The sequence below is a fragment of the Varanus komodoensis genome, unplaced genomic scaffold (assembly GCF_004798865.1).
Source record: "Varanus komodoensis strain SLA01 unplaced genomic scaffold, ASM479886v1 scaffold3, whole genome shotgun sequence".
NCBI lineage: Eukaryota > Metazoa > Chordata > Lepidosauria > Squamata > Varanidae > Varanus > Varanus komodoensis.
In genome coordinates this window covers 16372000-16391520 of record NW_025335761.1, presented here as the reverse complement: position 1 = coordinate 16391520, position 19521 = coordinate 16372000, and the positions used below count along the sequence as shown (strand labels likewise).

At 41.4% G+C, this 19521-nt stretch overlaps 1 protein-coding gene across 2 annotated transcripts in view; it reads left to right on the top strand.

Moving 5' to 3' along the window:
- Window positions 1-19521, top strand: part of LOC123026272 (cytochrome c oxidase assembly protein COX16 homolog, mitochondrial) — a 55436-nt gene that overhangs the window by 21111 nt on the left and 14804 nt on the right. For both annotated transcript variants that reach the window (XM_044435696.1, XM_044435697.1), the window contains exon 2: window positions 8676-8753. In XM_044435696.1, the coding sequence (XP_044291631.1) occupies window positions 8676-8753 (78 nt within the window). The remainder of the gene's footprint in view (window positions 1-8675; window positions 8754-19521) is intronic.

The window sequence follows — 19521 nt, the reverse complement described above, 5'->3', positions numbered from 1 at the left end:
CTCTCTCTCTCTCTCTCTCTCGTGTTATACTCTGCCTTTCCATCAGTCAATGCCCAAGGCAGATTACATAAAACTGTAAAAACATCAATTATAGCAATAAAAACCCAAACATCACTTTGGAACAGTGGATAAAAGAAGCAGCAGCATCTGTCTCAGTTATTACAAGGTTTTGCCAAGATGCCAAAACATATTTTGGGAATTAAAGCTGGCTCACTTGTTCAGAAATACAGAGTTTCTAAAAGAAGCAAGTGAGTCTGTCCTGGTTGTTAAAATGTGCTGTTCCATGGACCAAGCTATGAAACATCTCTTGACATAGAGGGCTGAACACCTTTCTGGTTTGAGGGACAATGAGTGGATGAAGCTGTGGAGAGGCCATGGATGGGTTCAGTATGTTGCAGCCTCAGCTTATTCACACATGACCCAATCATTATATCCTGTAATGGTCTGGAAGAAAGTCTTACCACTCTGATCAAAGTCAGCAGAGACTGGCAGACCTTGGTGCTCAGAGAATTCCAGAAGCTTTCTTCTGGGGATTGTTGGGGAGCATGCTTGAGGAATGACTAGCTATTAATATGAGGTGTATAGGCAGGTATCACTGGTCTACAAATTTTGGGAAATTATTGACCTTGGAGATTGTTGTTGTTGTTAGTCGCGAAGTCGTGTCCAACTCATCGCGACCCCATGAACAACACTCCTCCATGCCCTCCTGTCCTCCACCATCTCCTGGAGTCCACCCAAGCTCACACCAACTGCTTCAGTGATCCCATCTAGCCACCTCATCCTCTGCCGTCCCCTTCTTCTTTTGCCATCTATTGTTCACAGCATTAGGCTCTCCTCCAGGGAGTCCTTCCTTCTCATTAGGTGGCCAAAGTATTTGAGTTTAATCTTCAGTATCTAGCCTTCTAAAGAGCAGTCAGGGTTGATCTCCTCTAGGACTAACTGGTTTGATTGCCTTGCGGTCCAAGGGACTCTCAGGAGTCTCCTCCAGCACCACAATTCAAAGGCCTCAATTCTTCAGCGCACAGCCTTCCTTATGGTCCAGCTTTCACAGCCATACATTGCAACTGGAAAACCATAGCCTTGACTATACACACTTTTGTTGGCAGGGTGATGTCTCTGTTTTTTAGTATGCTATCTAGATTTGCCATAGCTTTCCTCCCCAGGAGCAAGCGTCTTTTAATTTCTTGGCTGCAGTCCCCATCTGTGGTGATCTTGGAGCCCAGAAAAATAAAATCTGTCACCACCTCCATTTCTTCCCCATCTATTTGCCAGGAAGTGAGAGGACCGGATGCCATGATCTTAGTTTTCTTAATGTTGAGTTTCAAGCCAACTTTTGCGCTCTCCTGTATCGTCTTTTAAGATTTTGAATAGCTCAGCTAGAATACTTTTACCTCCACTAGCTTTGTTGTTGCTCAGACTTCCTAAGGCTCATTTGACTTCACATTCCAGGATGTCTGGCTCGAAGTAATTGACCACCCCACTGTGGTTATCAGGGACATTAAGCTCTTTCTTGTATAGTTTTTCTGTGTAATCTTGCCACCTCTTCCTAATCTCTTCCGCTTCTGTTAGGTCACTGCCTTTGTTCCTTTATCACACCCATCTTTGCATGAAATGTTCCCTTCATATCTCCAATTTTCTTGAAGAGATATCTGGTCCTCCCTATTCTATTGTTTTCTTCCATTTCTTTGCACTGTTCCTTTAAGAAGACATTCTCCTCTCTTCTAGCTATTCTCTTGAATTCTGCATTCAATTGGGTGTATCTTTCTCTTTCCCCCTTGCCTTTTGCTTCCCTTCTTTCCTCAGCTATTTGCAAAGCTTCCTCAGACAGCCATTTTGCTTTCTTGCATTTCTTTTCCTTTGGGATGGTTTTAGTTGCTCCCTCTTGTACAATGTTGCAAATCTCCGTCCATAGTTCTTCAGGCACTCTGTCTATCAGATCTAATTCGTTAAATCTATTTGTCAACTCTACTGTATATTCATCATGGATATGATTTAGATCATACCTGAGTGGTCTAAAGCTTTTCCCTACTTTCTTCAATTCAAGCCTAAATTTTTGCAACAAAAAGCTCATGATCTGAGCCACAGTCAGCTCCTGGTCTTGTTTTTACTGACTAATAGACGAATAGAGCTTCTCCATCTTTGGCTGCAGAGCACATAGTCAGTCTGTTTTCTGTGTTGACCGTCTCGTGCTGTCCATGTCTAGAGTCGTCTCTTGGGTTGTTGGAAAAGAGTGTTTGCTATGACCGGTGTGGTCCCTTGACAAAATTCTACCAGCCTGTGCCCTCCTTCATTTTGTACTCCAAGGCCAAACTTGCCTGTTATTCCAGTTATCTTTTGGCTTCCTACTTTAGCATTCCAATCCCCCATGATAATAAGGACACCATTTTTTGGTGTTAATTCCAGAAGGTGTTGTAGGCCTTCATAGAACTGGTCAATTTCAGCCTCTTCAGCACCAGTAGTTGGGACATAGTCTTGGACTATTGTGATGTTTGCCTTGGATTCGAACTGAGATCATTCTGTCATTTTGGAGATTGTATCCCAGTATTGCTTTTCCTACTGTTTTATTGACTATGAAGGCTACTTCATTTCTTCTGAGGGATTCTTGCCCGCAGTAGTATACCTGATGGTCATCTGAATTAAATTCACCCATTCCTGTCCATTTTAGTTCCCTGATTCCTAAGATGTCGATGTTCAGTCTTGTCATCTCTTGTTTGACCACATCCAGCTTGCCTTGAGGCAAGGTCTTAAAGAGATGGGAGTACCAGACCATCTTCTTTGTCTCTTGAGAAACCTATATGCGGGTCAAGAAGCAACAGTGAGAACTGGGCATGGAACCACTGATTGGTTCAAAATTGAGAAAGGAGTTCGGCAAGGCTGTATACTGTCACCCGCCTATTTAACTTATATGCGGAGCACATCATGAGACAGGCAGGGCTAGATGAATCACCAGTTGGAATTAAGATTGCTGGGAGAAATATCAACAACCTCAGATATGCAGATAATACCACTCTAATGGCAGAAAGTGAAGAGGAACTATAGAGCCTCTTGCTGCAGGTGAATGAGGAGAGCGCAAAAGTTGGCTTGAAACTCAACTCAAGAAAACTAAGATCATGGCATCCAGTCCTCTCACTTCCTGGCAAATAGATGGGGAAGAAATGGAGGTAGTGACAGATTTTATCTTCCTGGGCTCCAAGATCACCACAGATGGGGACTGCAGCCAAGAAATTCAAAGATGCTTGCTCCTGGGGAAGAAAGCTATGGCAAAACTTGACGGCATACTAAAAAGCAGAGACATCACCCTGCCAACAAAAGTGTGTATAGTCAAGGCTATGGTTTTCCCAGTTGCAATGTATAGCTGTGAAAGCTGGACCATAAGGAAGGCTGAACGCCGAAGGATTGAGGCCTTTGAATTGTGGTGCTGGGGGAGACTCCTGCGAGTCTGCTGGACCACAAGGCGATCAAACCGGTTAGTCCTAGAGGAGATCAACCCTGACTGCTCTTTAGATGGCCAGATACTGAAGATTATACTCAAATACTTTGGCCACCTAATGAGAAGGAAGGACTCCCTGGAGAAGAGTCTAATGCTGGGAACAATAGATGGCAAAAGAAGAAGGGGATGGCAGAGAATGAGGTGGCGAGATGGAGTCACAAGCAGTTGGTGTGAGCTTAAGTGGACTCCGGGGGATGGTGGAGGACAGGAAGGCCTGGAGGAATGTTGTCCATGGGGTCACGATGGGTCGGGCATGACTTCGCGACTAACAACAACAACAACAATGCTCCTCCTGAACCACATCTTATTTCACAGAGTGAACTAAATGACCATTCTCATATCACATTTTGCAGAAAAGTTAGGGAGCATAATCGCACATCCCCCTCATAATTTTGAATTATTTTGATGCAATTTCGACCTGAAGCTGTATCTTGGAAACTGGAGCCAATTAATACTCTGGACTTAATTTTCCTTCATTATTGACCCAATTCTGGTAAAACTAGGTACTTTCATTTCCGAGGCTTTCTCCTTGTAGGTCAGTGCATCCTGACCTTTTCATGTTATTGCTGTTCTGTGCTGTCAAATCATTGCCAACAGTGACCCTATAGTGAATGACTTCTGATATGTCCCATTCTTGACAACCCTAATTAGCTCTTGCTGATTTATGGCTCTGCCTTCCTTTATGGAGTCAATTCATGGCATAGCTGCTCTTCCTCCTCTTTTGCTTTTGAGTTTCCCTAGAATTATTCTCTTCTCTAGTGTATCTTGTCTTCTCAGGATGAGCCTGAAGTATGACAGTTTTAATTTTGTCATTTTTGCTCCTAGGTAAAGTTCTGGATTGATTAGATCTAGGAGCCACTTGTTTGTCTTTCTGTCATTCCAGGGCATTTGCAAAGCTCTCCTCCAGCATCATGTTTTGAATGCTTCAATTTTCTTTCTGTCAGCTATTCTTCACTGTTCAGCTTTCACACCCATGCATAGCGATTGGGAATACAATAATGTGGATTATCTTGGCAACACCATTAATTTCATGCAACATTCGCACACTTGATGAGCTTTTCTAGTTCCTTCATTTCTGGCCTTCTTAGTCTTCTTCTAATATCTTGGCTCAAGTCTCTCTTTGAATTGATGACTGAGCCAAGCAAAGCAAAATATTTCACAATTTCTGTTTCTTCATTGTTGACCTGAAAGTTGTGTAGTTCTGTATTCATGGTTTTTCTTTTCTTAATGTTCATTGCAATGTTCATTCCCGCTTTTGCATTTCCTTCTTTCACTCTCATCAGAAGTTGGTTCAGTTCTTTGCTGCTTTATGCCATTAATATGGTATCATATTATTGCTGTGTCTCCCTCCAAAGGGGGCACCATAATCAATCACACATGTCAGAGTGATTTCTCTGGAACTTACATAAATTTCTTTTGTGGGCTTTGCATAGTTTAATTTAGATTGGAATCCTATGCATTTAAGTGTGAGCAAGCCCAATTCCACTTTGCATAGATAGGTATAGATTTCCCATTATTTTTCTTCTGGTGGGCCAATATTGAATAGTTTCAATTTGGTCAGAGTGTTAGCCTCAAGGAAGCTAGCTTCCTGGGACTAGGGCTCTAGCTGCCATGCCAGGACTAATTAACACCCCAGCTGGAACCAAGAAGTGCCAAAAAGTTCAGCTTTATTCCACAACAAAGGACAGCAGCAATCAAGCAAAACAAGGTTATGTGCTCTGTGGCACAGCAGCCTGCTTTTTATACACTGCTGGAAACAACTCTGGTTCTGCCTTTGCGGTTTCTGTGCTGTGCAATGGTGCAGTGGGTTAAACTGCTGAGCTGCTGGACTGGTTGAGCAAAAGGTCAACAGTTTGAATCCGCAGACAGGGTGAGCTCCCATGCTCCGTCCCACCTCCTGCCAACCTTGCAGTTCGAAAGCATACAAATGCAAGTAGATAAAAAGGTACCACTTCGGTGGGAAGGTAACAGTGTTCTGTGCACTTTGGCGTTTAGTCATGCTGGCCACATAATGACGCAAACTGTCTGTAGACAAACACTGACTGGCTCCCTTGGCTAGGAAAAGGAGATGAGCACCACCCCCTAGAGTCAGACATGACTCGGCTTTACTGTCATGGGGAAACCTTTCCCTTTACCTTTAAGCCCCATTCAACTTGGTAGGACTTAGTTTTGCATAGATAGGTATAGATTTCCTGTTATTTTTCTTCTGGTGGTCCAATATTGGATAGTTTCAATTTGGTCAGAGTGTTAGTCCCAAGGAGGCTAGCTTCCTGGGACTAGGGCTCTAGCTGCCATGCCAGGACCGATTAACACACCAGTTAGAACCAAGATCAAAAAGATCAGCTTTATTCTGCAACAAAGGACAGCAGCAATCAAGTAAAACAAGGTTTTGTGCTCTGTGGCACAGCAGCCTGCTTTTTATACACTGCTGGAAACAACTCTGGTTCTGCCTTTGCGGTTTCTGTGCCATGCAAGTTTCCTGGTAAGCTAAAACGAACTGGTCTTGGGGTTGCTGATTTTCATTTTGAGTAGGTCTTTCTTAGGTAGCTGTCATAACCTGCGTGACTATTTCACTTGATGGCTGTGATTGCCATGCTTACTCTTCCTTCCATTTATGACGGGCCCTTGCCCAGTGCCTTTTGCCATCAGGAGTTAGGTTATAACATACAGATGTAACTTGATATAAATAACATGAACATAAATACCCCAACACACATTTTGTAAATTCTATGTGAGACAAACTGGTCTTAATGGCTCTGGCAAAAATTAAGTGTTGTTTTCTGATGATTGTGAAGAGCAAACTTTCCAGTGCACCTGTTTTAGTCTAGCACAATTGCTAGTCATACAGCATGTTACTCTGGCTTTGCTCACAAACCTGAAATCCATAAACACAGAGAATCAGTGGAGAGCAAAACTGCAGCTGATGTCCACCTGTGTAAGCTATTATTGTGGTAATAACAATTTAAAACAAATGTGTATATGTGTTCATTAAAAATATACCTTGTGTTGAAACTTATTTGGTTTTTGCTTAGCTAGTGTTAAAAGTTTGTACTTCACTCTCATCATTGTATGTTAAAACTGCATCATCTTGTACCTGGGATGGTGACTTCCAGCCTCTTAAAAATTGTATTGTTAATGGGATGTCACCATGCTGTATAGCCAATGTCAGAAAGACAAATCAAAATAAGGTCAATGTTTACCTCACTTTCCCCATGTTTCTAGGTCCTCTTGGTAAATGCTGACAAGGAGAGGTATTTAATGCAGATGGTAGAAGCTTCCGCAAAATGTACCCAGGTTCCATTCTACTCAAATTTAGCCCAGTTGTTTTCATTGTTTCCATGAGGTTGAACTTCCATTAGTTATAAACTTTACACCATGCATGTTAGTGTTTTTAAAGTAATCTAGTAAATCTAGCATTTGAGCAATTCTTTTAGCAGCGTTAAATTTGAATCCATGGCTTGCCTGTCTTCCTGTTTTGTCAAATGGGTTTTCACTAGGCCCATGATGCACAAATCTGGTCATGCATGCATCTACCCAACAACCAACATTGTTGGTTGGTTCGGCATGAATATATATGACCTAGTCACACTGCAGCAGGGCATGGTAAAGGTTACACATTTTAAAAAGTGATTTGCTTTTTATGACATTCACTGACTGAGAGAATTCATTTCACTTCCCCTTATGCAGATAGGCCTATTTCTCCTCTGTTTTTGAATAGCTGTGATTCATAATCCTCTGCGGTTTGGAGCTAAGGACAACTGAACTAATGAACGTATAGGTGCAGTGGTGATTGATTTCGCAAGCTACATAATAATATACAGTAGGCTCCTGGTTTCAATCTGCCAGCTTGTTCTGGAAGCTTAATTGGGTCATTTTCACCTTGATACCACAATAAGCTTACTGAGTCAAAACTTTGAAAATAGAAAGAAGGCACAGGACTCTGGTGAAAAGGCACCTTAGTGCTGCTAAATGTAGGGAACTTACAGGTGATGAACATATTAAGGCAGCTGAAACCAAGAAAATCAGAGAGCACTCTGAAGTAGGAAGTGGTGATACGCATGAAAAGGTTGACATGGATGGTCAATCAACTTTGTTTCTCGGGAAGCAGAACAAATCTATCTCAGGTGGCATCCATATCGCTCATTCACACTTCCACGTGTACCAGTTAACTAAGATTAAGCTTTGATTTTAATTTCTGCCTTGGGCCATTGAGCACTCTATGCTGCTTGTGAATTGATTGGACAGTTCACACAACACAGTAAACCGCACTGTAGAAAGCAGACAATTGGGCACATGGGTGTTGGGGTGCCACTTCCTGCCTCAAGTTCTCTCATACCGGGGACATAGTGGGAGCAGTGAGATTCCTCCCACCACTGCTGCCCAACAGTGGTACCAAGGAGGGGGGAATGGGGTGTGTGCATCGATTTAGCCTAGTCATGAGCGGGTTCAAGTAGTGGGTGCCACCACTGGGCCCAGCCGAAAGGGCTGGCTGCTGTGGTGGGGGCCTTTCCCCAATTGCTGCAGGCCTGAAACAACAGACAGGATACTTTCATTGCAGACAGGTGCTTCTTAGCCACCCCTCTCTCTCGGGATCCAGGCAGTGTGCCACTGGACTTCCTCTAGTAGAGACCCTACAGGACACAGCTTATCCCAGAATGTGGTTCCCTCCCTGGCAGCAGCTCATCAACTAGCACACAGTCAGGGAGGTGGACAAATTGCTTTCTGTTGGACATCTAGAAGAGGCCCAGTAGACTGTGCCCCACACATGTATTTGGGCTGGCAAGGATTCTTTGTGATGAGCTGGAATGAAGGTGGCCTCAGGCCTGCTTGTCTGGAGTGGGGGTGGCTCACAAGGAGTCCTAACTAGCCAGAGTGTCTGGGGTAGGCAGAGGTGCTGCTACCACATGCCATCTGCCCAAGCACGGTACCAGTTTTCTAAGTGGACACACCCCAGTGGCTGCCATTCTGCGACAGTCAACATTACACACTCTCAGTACTACAAATGAGCCCACTCGACTGCAAATATTTGGGACACCTGGTTTAAAGACTGCACATGCATTGTTTTGGAGTCCTTCAATGGTTCTTCAGGATGAGTCCAGATGCCATGCAAGCAGCTTCTCAGAACTGTATGTGATGTTTTTGTTTCTAATTCGATTCCATCATCCCCTCATTTTATATATTTCAGGTTCTTATAATTGGTGGCTCTTTTGGGCTCCGTGAATTTGCCCAGATTAGATACGATGCTCACAAGCTCCACAGCAAAGTAAGTTAATTTCTTCTCCTTGCATTTAAAGAAGATAAGCCTCAAGTGCACTGGACAAATGATATACATTATTTATTATATTTTATACCACCTTTTTCATTTCAAGGAACTCATTGGTGGCTTACATAATTCTCCTCCTGCTCTCAGTCTTATCCAAACAAGAACCTGGTGAGGTAGGTTGGGCTGAGACTCTGTGACTGGCCCAAAGTCACCTAGTTTGCTCCATGAGTAGGGACTAGAACTCAGATCTTCTGAGTCCTGAACCTGTACCCTTAAGCACTACTCATGGGTTCTGTCAACTAACAGATATGTTAATACATATCTTTGTTGGAAGCTAAGTATCTTTGGTGCAGAGTTGTCTCTAATTGTGTAGACTGTCCATGCAGTTTAGAGAGAATCAGGAGATTCTTGGAGAATCAGGATTTGAAAATGTAGGAGGATCCTGTACCAGTAGGAAAGACTCCAGCATGTAGAGGGCTGCAGAGGTGAGTGACAAGTAAGGTGACCAACAAAGAATAGCATGTCTCTGACAACATCAAATCCAACTATGAAGTATTCCTTAAAAATATGAGGAGAAAGAAACCAGAGAGAGAGGCAGTTGGACCATGGGATGCTAATATAATTAAAGGAGCACTAAAAGAGGATAAAGAGATTGCAGAGAAGCTGAACGAATTATTTTTATCTGTCTTCACGGCTGGGGATATAAAACAGATACCTATTCCTGAGCTTATGTATTCGGGAAGAGAGTCAAAGGAATTAAGACAGATAGTAGTGCTGAAAGATAGAATTCTCGACCTAATTGACAAACTGAAAGTTAATAAATCATTGGGCCCAGGAATTATCCATCTTAGAGTCCTTAAAGAGCCCAAATATGAAATGGCTGACCTTCTTAAAAAATAATGTACTATGGCCCTAAGATCAGTCTGTATCAGAGGACTGAAGAATGGTCAATGTAACACCAGTTGTTAGAAAAGTATCCAAAACATTTTAATATTTTTTTAAAAAAGCAGTTCCAGGGGGTTCTGGGGAATTATAGGCTAGTTAGCTCAGCATCTGTTCTGAGAAAATTGGTTTAAAGTGTTATTAAAGATAGAATTGGTGACCACATAGAGGAACAAGCTATGCTGAAAGGAATCAACATGGCTTTTGCAAGGTAAGTCCTTTCTCACTAAACCGTTAAGAGTTCTTTGAGAGTTTAAATAAACACATAGACAGAGGTGATCTAGTAATCATTGTTTACTTGGATTCCCAAAGGCTTTTGACTAAATTCCTCACCAAAGACTCCTGAGCAAACTTAAAATAATGGAAGGGTGGGAGCTTCTATGGATCAGCAGCTGCTTAAAGGGCAGAAAGTGAGAATAAATGCTAATTTCTCAGACAAAAGGAAAATTCTTCTTCTGCTCCTTGCAGACTTCTGGGAAGTAGCCCATGGAGTGAACTGTGGAGTATTGTGTGAAGAACTTACTCTGAGAGTGCTGGTCATAAAAAGGCTGTACAAAGTGGTAAAGCTTTTTGCAGTGCACATTGCAGCCTGGTCCTTCCTTCCAGTCAGGGCTACTGCAGCTTCTTGTCATCCTTCACAATTTATAATCCTCAAGTAAGGAACCTTGCTTGTTTGTTTACAGTGAATAAGCTATGGGTTTGTAAAATTTATGTATTTATTTATTTATAAAATTTGTATGCCATCCAATTACTTGCATCTCTGGATGGCTTACTGCATAGATAAATTGACCATCCACACTGGCTGCAAATTAATAAAACACAACAATAAAATTCAATATTAAAACATATTAAATTATTGATTAAATAAAAAGGTCTTAACCTGGCACAGAAAAACATATAATGACAGCACCAGGCATCAGCAATTGCAGCAATACTGGGGCCAAGACCTCCTTCCTCTTATTCAAATCTGTTACTTCCCACAGCCTTACATTCTGAATTAAGAAAGCCTGGTATTCCCCCAGCAGCTATCCAGCTCACCTGCAAACAATTCTGGGAATGGGCATCTCGTTTGACTCTATAAGCCACTGCCCTGGAGCTGAAATGTGAAAGCTTGGATGGGTGGGGTGTGATCTTGTTGTCCTACCAATTGTAGATAGCTTGAACTAATGGCAGGCTGGTAGTCATTTTTGCCTTGCCCTCTGCACTGGTGCTTTACTAGTTACCGTGTGAGAATATACATGAGTTCAGTTTCTTTTGTTTTAAAGGAATAGGTGTCCCCTTCATATGTTACTGTTTGGCTGGTAAACATGATGCAGCTGTTAGGACTGCATACCTAGAAGGGTGGTCATTATCAAACATGATTCTGAAGATCATAACTGTGCAAAGGGAGAGAAAGTGTCTGAAAAGAACATAGCAAATACTGCTCCTGAGAAAAATTGTTTGCAAAATACCACACAATCAACCTTTAATTCTCAGTTATTGGTTTCATCAGGCAATGTGAAATTCCTGCAAAATATATATTGCAAAGAAAATCTGAAATCTAGTGTAAAATTTGAAAGTTTTCTTGTTCATCTCACTTCTAAAAAATCACTTCTAATCCTTCTGGTTGTTTGAAATATACAGGCAGTCTTCATTGATACTTCTGAAAGCATAGATGAATTGTGCAAAATGCATTACTGCATATTTTAATAATTTGCTGGATTCATTCTAACCAGATTCTGATGTTATTGCCATAGACCTTAGATGGTTGTGCATGTGTATTTACACTACAGTGTAACTTTGTTTGGATTCACAGGGTTAGCACAAAGCAACTTTAGGTAGGTGCTAGAGACTCCAGCTCATCATGACAGTGATACCTGCTTGACATTGCAAGCATCCCTGCAACTAAGTAATTTGGAGCTGCCATCTAAAATTTCCCACAATGCCCTGGGGAAACACTAGATTGGGTGTCATGGGAAATATAAAATGGCAGCACCAAACTACCCAGTGCTGGTTGAAGTACTGCTGCTGATTTGATTACTCCCACCAGAAACCTCACTGTAAGCTGGAACCACATGAAGACACTATCAAGAGCTCCCTCAAACTCTGAACTGGGCCTTGTATCAGGAATTATGAATATTGACCTTTTGTTGAAAGATGTGTGATCGCACACTGTTGAGAACCAGGGGTGCTGTTTGTTCCGACTGGCAACATTTTGGCTCAGTATGTTTCATCTCCTCATAGGCCACTCTGTGTAACCCGTGTTAAAATATTCATGGCCTCAGTGTGGCACTTGTGAGGCAAATTCCAAATAAGAAATAAAAGGCTTGTTCATACTTTGAAGACTACATCTTAAGGAGTCAGCCTTGAAAGGCTGCTGAGGAACCCCACAAAACCCCTTTTCTTGCCTTACAATCATAGAATAATAACAAATACATAGAAAAGATGTCCTATCTTTTACACTTAGTACTCAAAGCAGATGGCGTTACACTCAGCCATTTTCTGGAGTATTGTTACCTTGTTTGTGTGTGCATTTTAGCTAAGGGAAATCAAAATATGCCAAATAAAGTTGAGCCCAGAACTTTCTGGCAGGTTGTGAAATTAAGATAGAATGATAAAAATAAGCATCATAAATGGAACGACTGTTCAGCATCAGTATGAAACAGTTCTTTCCTCTGGAACTAGGAGACAATTAAGATATCAGTCAGGTGAAGTCTATATGCAGCGTAACAAGGCAGCTTTTTCTAGATAGGAAAGTAGTTGTGTGTTAAATCTGCCAGCAAGGGCATACAGAGTCATGGTGGTGGAATCTGCTGCTGAACTTTACAGAATAATTAAGTTGTCTTGTCTAGGCAGGTTTCCTCCATTTAATTGGCTTTCAGTAAGCTAATCATGATGACTGCATGTGGCAAAGGATTGATGATGTTTGCCCCCCTTCTTAAGAGGTTTGGATCAGGCTGAGCTTTGAGCTTAATGAAGAAAAACCTTTGTTAATTTCTCTAAGTTAATTTTCAGAGACTAAATTCATTAGCATGTCAACTGGACTACAACTCCTGATTTTATTTTTATGTTTAAAAAAATCACTTTGAGGTATCATTTGGTATGTGCAAGATTTATTGGTGATATAAGCATTTGTAAGATTTGGAACCACCTCCCCCACAACATACTACTGTTCATCAGAGTTATGCTAATAAAATAATTTGTTTAACTTATTTAAAATTTCAGACTACTTTAGTACTGCACATCCCACATGATGGATGGTCTGATGCAGCTGAATAATTAATACAGCGATTTTTGTTTTTCCACTGAATTTCCACTGCAGAATTGGATGATGATATATAGGTTTGCTCCTGGCAAATAAGGGGTTGTGAACATTCAGACTGGACTCTACTAGGACCATTGGGAACAAGGAAGGAGCAGACAACTGATGATCCTTCATTTTGCAAAATATAACATCCAGGAGTTAAATCAAAACTTTCATCCTGTGCAAACCAGACAGGTTCCTTAGTTTGTGTAGAGCAGAAGCCAGCTGTCTTTGTTTTTTGGTCTATGTAGTGCTGGGTGCTACCCAGGAACCCTATCTCAGTTTGAATTGCATGGTGGAAAATATAAAATAAGATGATGATGATGTGATTCCTGAACCCTTTTCTTGTTTCTGGTACAGATTTTGCAGTCCTGTGGTGGGCTTGTGTGGAGTGCCCACATCTCTCTATTGTGTATTTTATTTGATGTTGTAAGCCGCCCCGAGGCTTCGGCAAGGGGCAGCATAGAAATGTTTTAATAAAATAAATAAAATAAATAAAACTTGGCTGCAGCTCCAAGTGTAAGATTCTCTCCACATATTGGGAACAATAATTCCCTCTAATAGTGTTGTGTGAAATAAATGATTAAAGACATCTTGACTCTTCGTTAGTCTATTTCTCCAGAATTCATTGTGAGAATGAACAGTGTCTCCAGGTTATCCAAGAAAATATCTGGCAAAGAAGGACCCACACATGTATTTAATTTATGCAGCAAAGCTAAAATAATTTTAGATAGCAAGATAAATTGGCCTCAAAGCTTTTACTGATATCTGTTTTTTAAGGCAGCTCCTCAGAATTGCTTTAATATTGTAGTGGCTTACCACCAAGGAATTTTCTATATACAAACAAGGTCTTAGATTTTAATCCAAAATTCATCATCTATCAAAAGGCAGTATAGTTTTATATACCAGTTTCTGGAAACATAAGTGGTGGTGGTGGATGCCATTGCTCTTATGTCCTACTTGCTTGTTTCCTATATTGGTTAGCCATTGCTTACACAGAATGCTGGGCTTTCTGGTCCCAGTTAATCATCTGGTGGCTGCATTTTGCACAAGCTGTAGCATATTTAGAGGGAAGTGATTTAGAGATTACCAAAGTATAGCTTACTGAAACCAGGCTACCCCTGTGGCAGATAGGGGTATAGCTGGGCCAGCAATCAAAGCCTAGTAGAAGGCCCTCTGTGCCACTGAGGCTAAGGAGACAGCTGGATCAAGGAGAACTGCAAGCTTCAAACCTGCTCCTTCCTGGGGAGCACAACCCTCTTCAGAACTGGCTATGCATCTTCTTCCTGTTAGACATACTTGCACCTCTTCACTCTTTTTTCCCATGGCAACTGATAGTGAGGTTACAGGTACTTCGACACTTTATAATTCCAAAACCTCCTAATCACTGTTCTAGGATCACAGGTGTCAGCGGCTTGTTTTCATTTGTACATTTCATTCCTAGGGAAGAGAATGTTGTTTCCTTTAGGTTGTTGCTGAAAAGTCCTCTTCAGATCCTGCAGGAACTGACCTGCACTGCTATCAGCTCTGACTGTGCTTTTCCACTTGTAACATGGGAGAAGAAAAGGGAGGTGTTGGCCCTGGGCACAGCAGTAGAGAGGGACTTAGTGTTTGGTTGTGCTTGAGCTTGTGCTGTGCTTGTTCCCTGGTCACTCTGGTGCTTTAATGATTTCTGTAGGACATAGTATCTGTTCCCTTTTGTGCCTTAATATTGGTCAAGCACCTCACTCATTTTGGCATATGTGTACCGGCACATGTGCATAGACATCAATATAAACAAACTCTAGCAGGGCTCTAGCCCCATTTTGCTTTCAAAGTTGTCTCTTTTGCGTTTAGTTGTCTCAAGCAGATGGAATGCAGTGGTCCTATGATCGTATAAGCAGGTCCTATGATCCTATAAACAGTGTTGGCCATTTTTTCCATCAGTTCCATGTTCTGAATGCAAATGACACCAGATATTTTTAATGCTGTTTTCTAAAAAAGAAAAAGTTATTTAAAAAATTCCATGGCATCTAAAGAAATATACTTTAAATTATTCAAATATATAAATTCTCATTTTCCATGGTTTACAGGGGATTAGAAAGGGATTTCAAAGAGAGTGTTTATAAGGCACTTAGGGCATGAAAAGGGCATGAAAAGTCCTGTGTAAATACTTAATATTATGGATTTTTTTCTTATTGCTGTTGCAGTTCACTAGATGTCACTATAGAAGCAATTTTGACCAGTATTTAGTGGATCTTCGATTATGATTATTCAGTCTTTGGGTATTATTCTTTGTAAGCCCTAAGGAAATGTGAATCTTGGATTAAGAATCTGATGACTTTAATGAAACAGTGAAGGACAATTACATATATGAACTAAAGAGGTGTGTTTAAATTCAGTAATTTATTTATTTGACTTCCAACATGTTCCCACACAAACACTATTTTGAAACTAATAATGACTATGCAGAAGTAGTATTTGCAGCCATTATTTATGAACAAATAATATGTATTTGCTATGTATTTCTCTGAATATGCGCCAGGAGGTGAATCTGACCTTGGTGTTCTGTCATTTCAACACAGTCTAATTCTACTTACCTGAAGCTCCAGTATCATGATAGTCTCAGAAGACAACCATACTGTTGAATGTAAGGGACCAAATGCCTGAGTGATGGAGGGAACTGGAAGTGTGCAGAAAATAGATTTTAATCAAAGTTTTAAAAAGTTAGGAGCACACACTAGATAAATAATTATGATGACCCAGCAGTTCTCTCTCTGAGGACGCTACAATAAATCACACTTGAGGTTGCATGATTGTTGTTTAAATGCTTCACATCCTAGCAGAAAACATTGGTGCAGTCTTCATATAATTACTCTCTTTTTGAAGAACAGAAAAAAGAAGGAAAGTTTTGAAGCACTGCACTATATAACATTTCCTCTTTCTCAGCCTCAGCCTCGAGGGCATTTTGTTTTAAATCCTGCACTTCAGGCTATTTAAGTGGTTTGTAAAAGTACAGGTACAGCATATTAAAGAGGCTTTACAAAGGCACCTTGAGGAATTGTCTTTTAATATTTTAAGCATAGGTGTCTTACTTTTCTTACTCCCCTGCCCCATCTACCTCTATTACATTCAGGATGAGTCAGCCAGTGATTTAGCAGCAATGTTCTAGTCCCAAAAAGAGACTCTCTATACCAACTTGTGTGTGTTTTTACAGCAGCTCAGCTTTTTGGACATGTAACAAAGTATGAAAGTTACGGAAATGCAGTGAATACGTGGTCTGAGCGAGACCCTTTGTTTGTCCAGGCTAGCTTCAGGAAGGGCATATCATTAACTGTGCCCCACAGTGCGCTTCCTTTTCTTTCAGCACCCTAACTGCTCCCTTTGAACTCTTCCCTCTGTTAACTATCCTTTCATCTCTCTCTTTATTTTGTACTGCTGACCCTCTTCTCTCTTTCTGCATGACTCCAAGGTACTTTGCTCTTACATCAGTTACACTGTTCCCTTATACTGTAGGTCTGTGAACTTCATGTTCCCCTCCCATTTTTACTTCTCTGCCCCCTAGTATGCACATTCTCGTCTCTCAGCTGTCACAGGAATCACAATTGACCCTTCCCATGTGGTGTTTGTTTGTTTTTTAATCTCTGATTAAGTTTTCTGACTCATGCCAGCCTTTTATGGATTATTTAGAGCAGTGCTTGCTCCTTCGGTTAGTTTATCCAGGCTCAAGCCTATGTTGCTTTGCTTAGGAGCCTTGGAGCTCTGTTGGCTACTAGGGTAAGAGAGGGGGAAAAAGAGTTCAGTGACGTCAAGGTGGGCTGTACATTTAAGCACTCATAAGGAGACCTCCATGTCACCTCACGGGTCATCCTGTAATCTTTGTGGCACATTAGGGATTTCAGCCTGGGTCTGCCTAGTCTTATCTGACTTCCTTACCACAGTAACACTTCTTCTGTTTCTGGGATTCTTTCTAGTCCAGCATTTTATTTGTTGCTAGATTCCTTTGTGAAGATCACAAGCAGGGCCTGATGGTACCCAGCACATGGTATTCACATAGTTCCTGGTCTTGGAAACTGCTGTGGCTAATAGGTCTTGATATTCCTGTTGCTATTACATTTTAATACCTGGTCTCCAACTTATTGTGACCCTATGAATGAATGTCCTCCAAAATGTCCTGTCCGTGGCAGCATTCTGTGGATTTATCTAATTCATTTTTACAACCATCTATGCTGTGCTTTCGTGGGCTTCTGGACAAGACACCATTGTCACTCTGCCAACCTAGCTTCACCCCCCACAAAGAGAACTCGCTGCCTTCTTCCCCACAGGTGATCTGCACTACAATAATGGCTTCATTTCAGAATTCCATCCTGACACCTTGTTCTCACAACACCCCTGAAAGTGAAACAAATGTATTATGTAGGAACTGCTATAGTCAGATTTTGCTTTGCTCTTGTTTTTTAATTTAAGGAACAAAAATATCACCACCACCATGTCCATCAATGGCACAGTCGAACATTCATCTGGAGGTGAGGAGGAGCAACTGTTTCATTAATGAGGAACCAATTCCGTAAGGGCACAGTCTAGTCCGATGCCTGCAGCCTTCCAAACTAAAAGACCGTGGTCACCCTGTGCAGAGTGGGAGGAGCATGGAGGCAAAGGTCACCTCTGTATCCCCCCACCCTGCAAAATGTGTGGACTCTGCTGACTAAGTGTCACCTCTCAGAGCACGCAGGAAGGAACCTAAGACAGTGCCCGGATGCCTCACATTGTGACAGCAGCTTCTCCTCCCTACGAATTCCCACTCAACACTTTCTCAGAGTTTGCATTCATGACCTTGGAGAGGCAGCTGCTGTGGTTCTTCCACGCTAGCTGTGAGGTGGTGGGAGGCCCACCTCCAACCTTGGAACACGTTTCTGAGGTCAGAGCTGGCACTCTGCATAACAGTGGCCATGTAGATGCTGTTTAGTAGCCATGGCATTGCATTGTAAGAAATGTTTGTTGGCAGTGTGACGCAAGGCTTGTGCGTATTAGCATGAGCTATCTAGTGGGCATGCTCTCCATCCTAAGCAGGATTTGGACATATGAGCAATTCAGTTTTAATGTTAATATAGTCAAGGCAAACATCAGAGCAGATGTAAATTTTACCATGACTTGTGTGGACATATTTAAATGCAATACATAAACGCATAATTCGGGGGTTTAAAAATTATTTTTAATGGACTGCAAGCTATCCTGGAAGATGTAAAACTGAAGCTAGAAAAACACAGATTTTACATAAATAAATCCAAATGCCAGTTTTATGGCATATTATAGTGTAAATCAGCACTACACTTTTATGATTTTGTTTATTTTTTTAAAAAACATTACTGGATTGTAAATTGGAGGTATGGTGCAGGGCTTTCCTCCCCTTTTAAAATGGGAGGGCACAGACCTCATGGAAGTGGTGGACAAGAAGCAACAGAGAAAACTGGAAAGCTGGAAAGCAAGAGGATTTCCAGCACAGGAAATTCTTCCCTGTCTCCATCCATGTTAAGTTGTTATGGGCCTCTGTTAGTCTCATCTTTTCAGTGCAAAACGTTTTTTAAACTTTTTTACAAAATGTTGGGTCTGTGTAGTCAAATGTCTTAGAGGGTTTTTCCATATCTGGCAAAGGTAGGCAAGAAATACACTGCACAAAAAGTTCATGAAGAGGTACCCTTTGTAGTACAACACAAGGGAATTTGGTAGGTTCTATAGCAGATCATATGACCAGAGAAGGTGATGCAGTGTTGCATTTGTTAACATTTTGGACACATTGCAAGACTTGCCCTTTTTTCTCTAGGAGAATGTAGGTATTTCGAGTTGATGAGGGGTAACACAATTCTTTATCCAATACTTTATGAACAAGTTATTTTAACCCAGTCCTTTTTCTTGGTTCACTGCATAGATAAGATAATCTGAACTTTAGATCATGAATGTATGGAATAGCTACCATCAGCTAGTAAAATTCTGCTGAATGAGAGAAAAAAAGCATTTCTGGAACTATTAAACTTATATTTAAGACCTCACTGTTCAGTAAGGACCATATTTAACCTGCACTGAAAATAAGAGAAAGGCTAAACTAAAAAAAATATATAAGTGAGTTAAAGAGTTGTGGAAAGCTATATACTGATCACAAACCTTAGGGAGAGGGTATGCATGTTGGGGCCCTGTAAATGAAGAGTAACACGGGTGTGCAATGTGGCAACACTGCATGCATGACAGATGAAATCAGTCCTTGCCATGGTTGGGAAAATATCAACTGCTACATGACAAGGATGACAAGGGAAACCAACAGCTTCGCAAAAGCCATGATTGCTGGGTTTCTTGGAAGTGGCAGATAATGGTAGGTATAGGCCATGCCTTATTTTCTGCATTGTATAGGTCCAGAATCAGTCAAAACAGACCCTCCATCAACTCTTTACTCCAACCAAGGCAATGCCCCACATCAGGTTGGTTCCCTGAAATCCAGAGTTCAGGTTAAAACACACACGTGTGCGTGCATGTACTCACTAATGGCAACCACTGCTGGATCTCAGAGTCAAG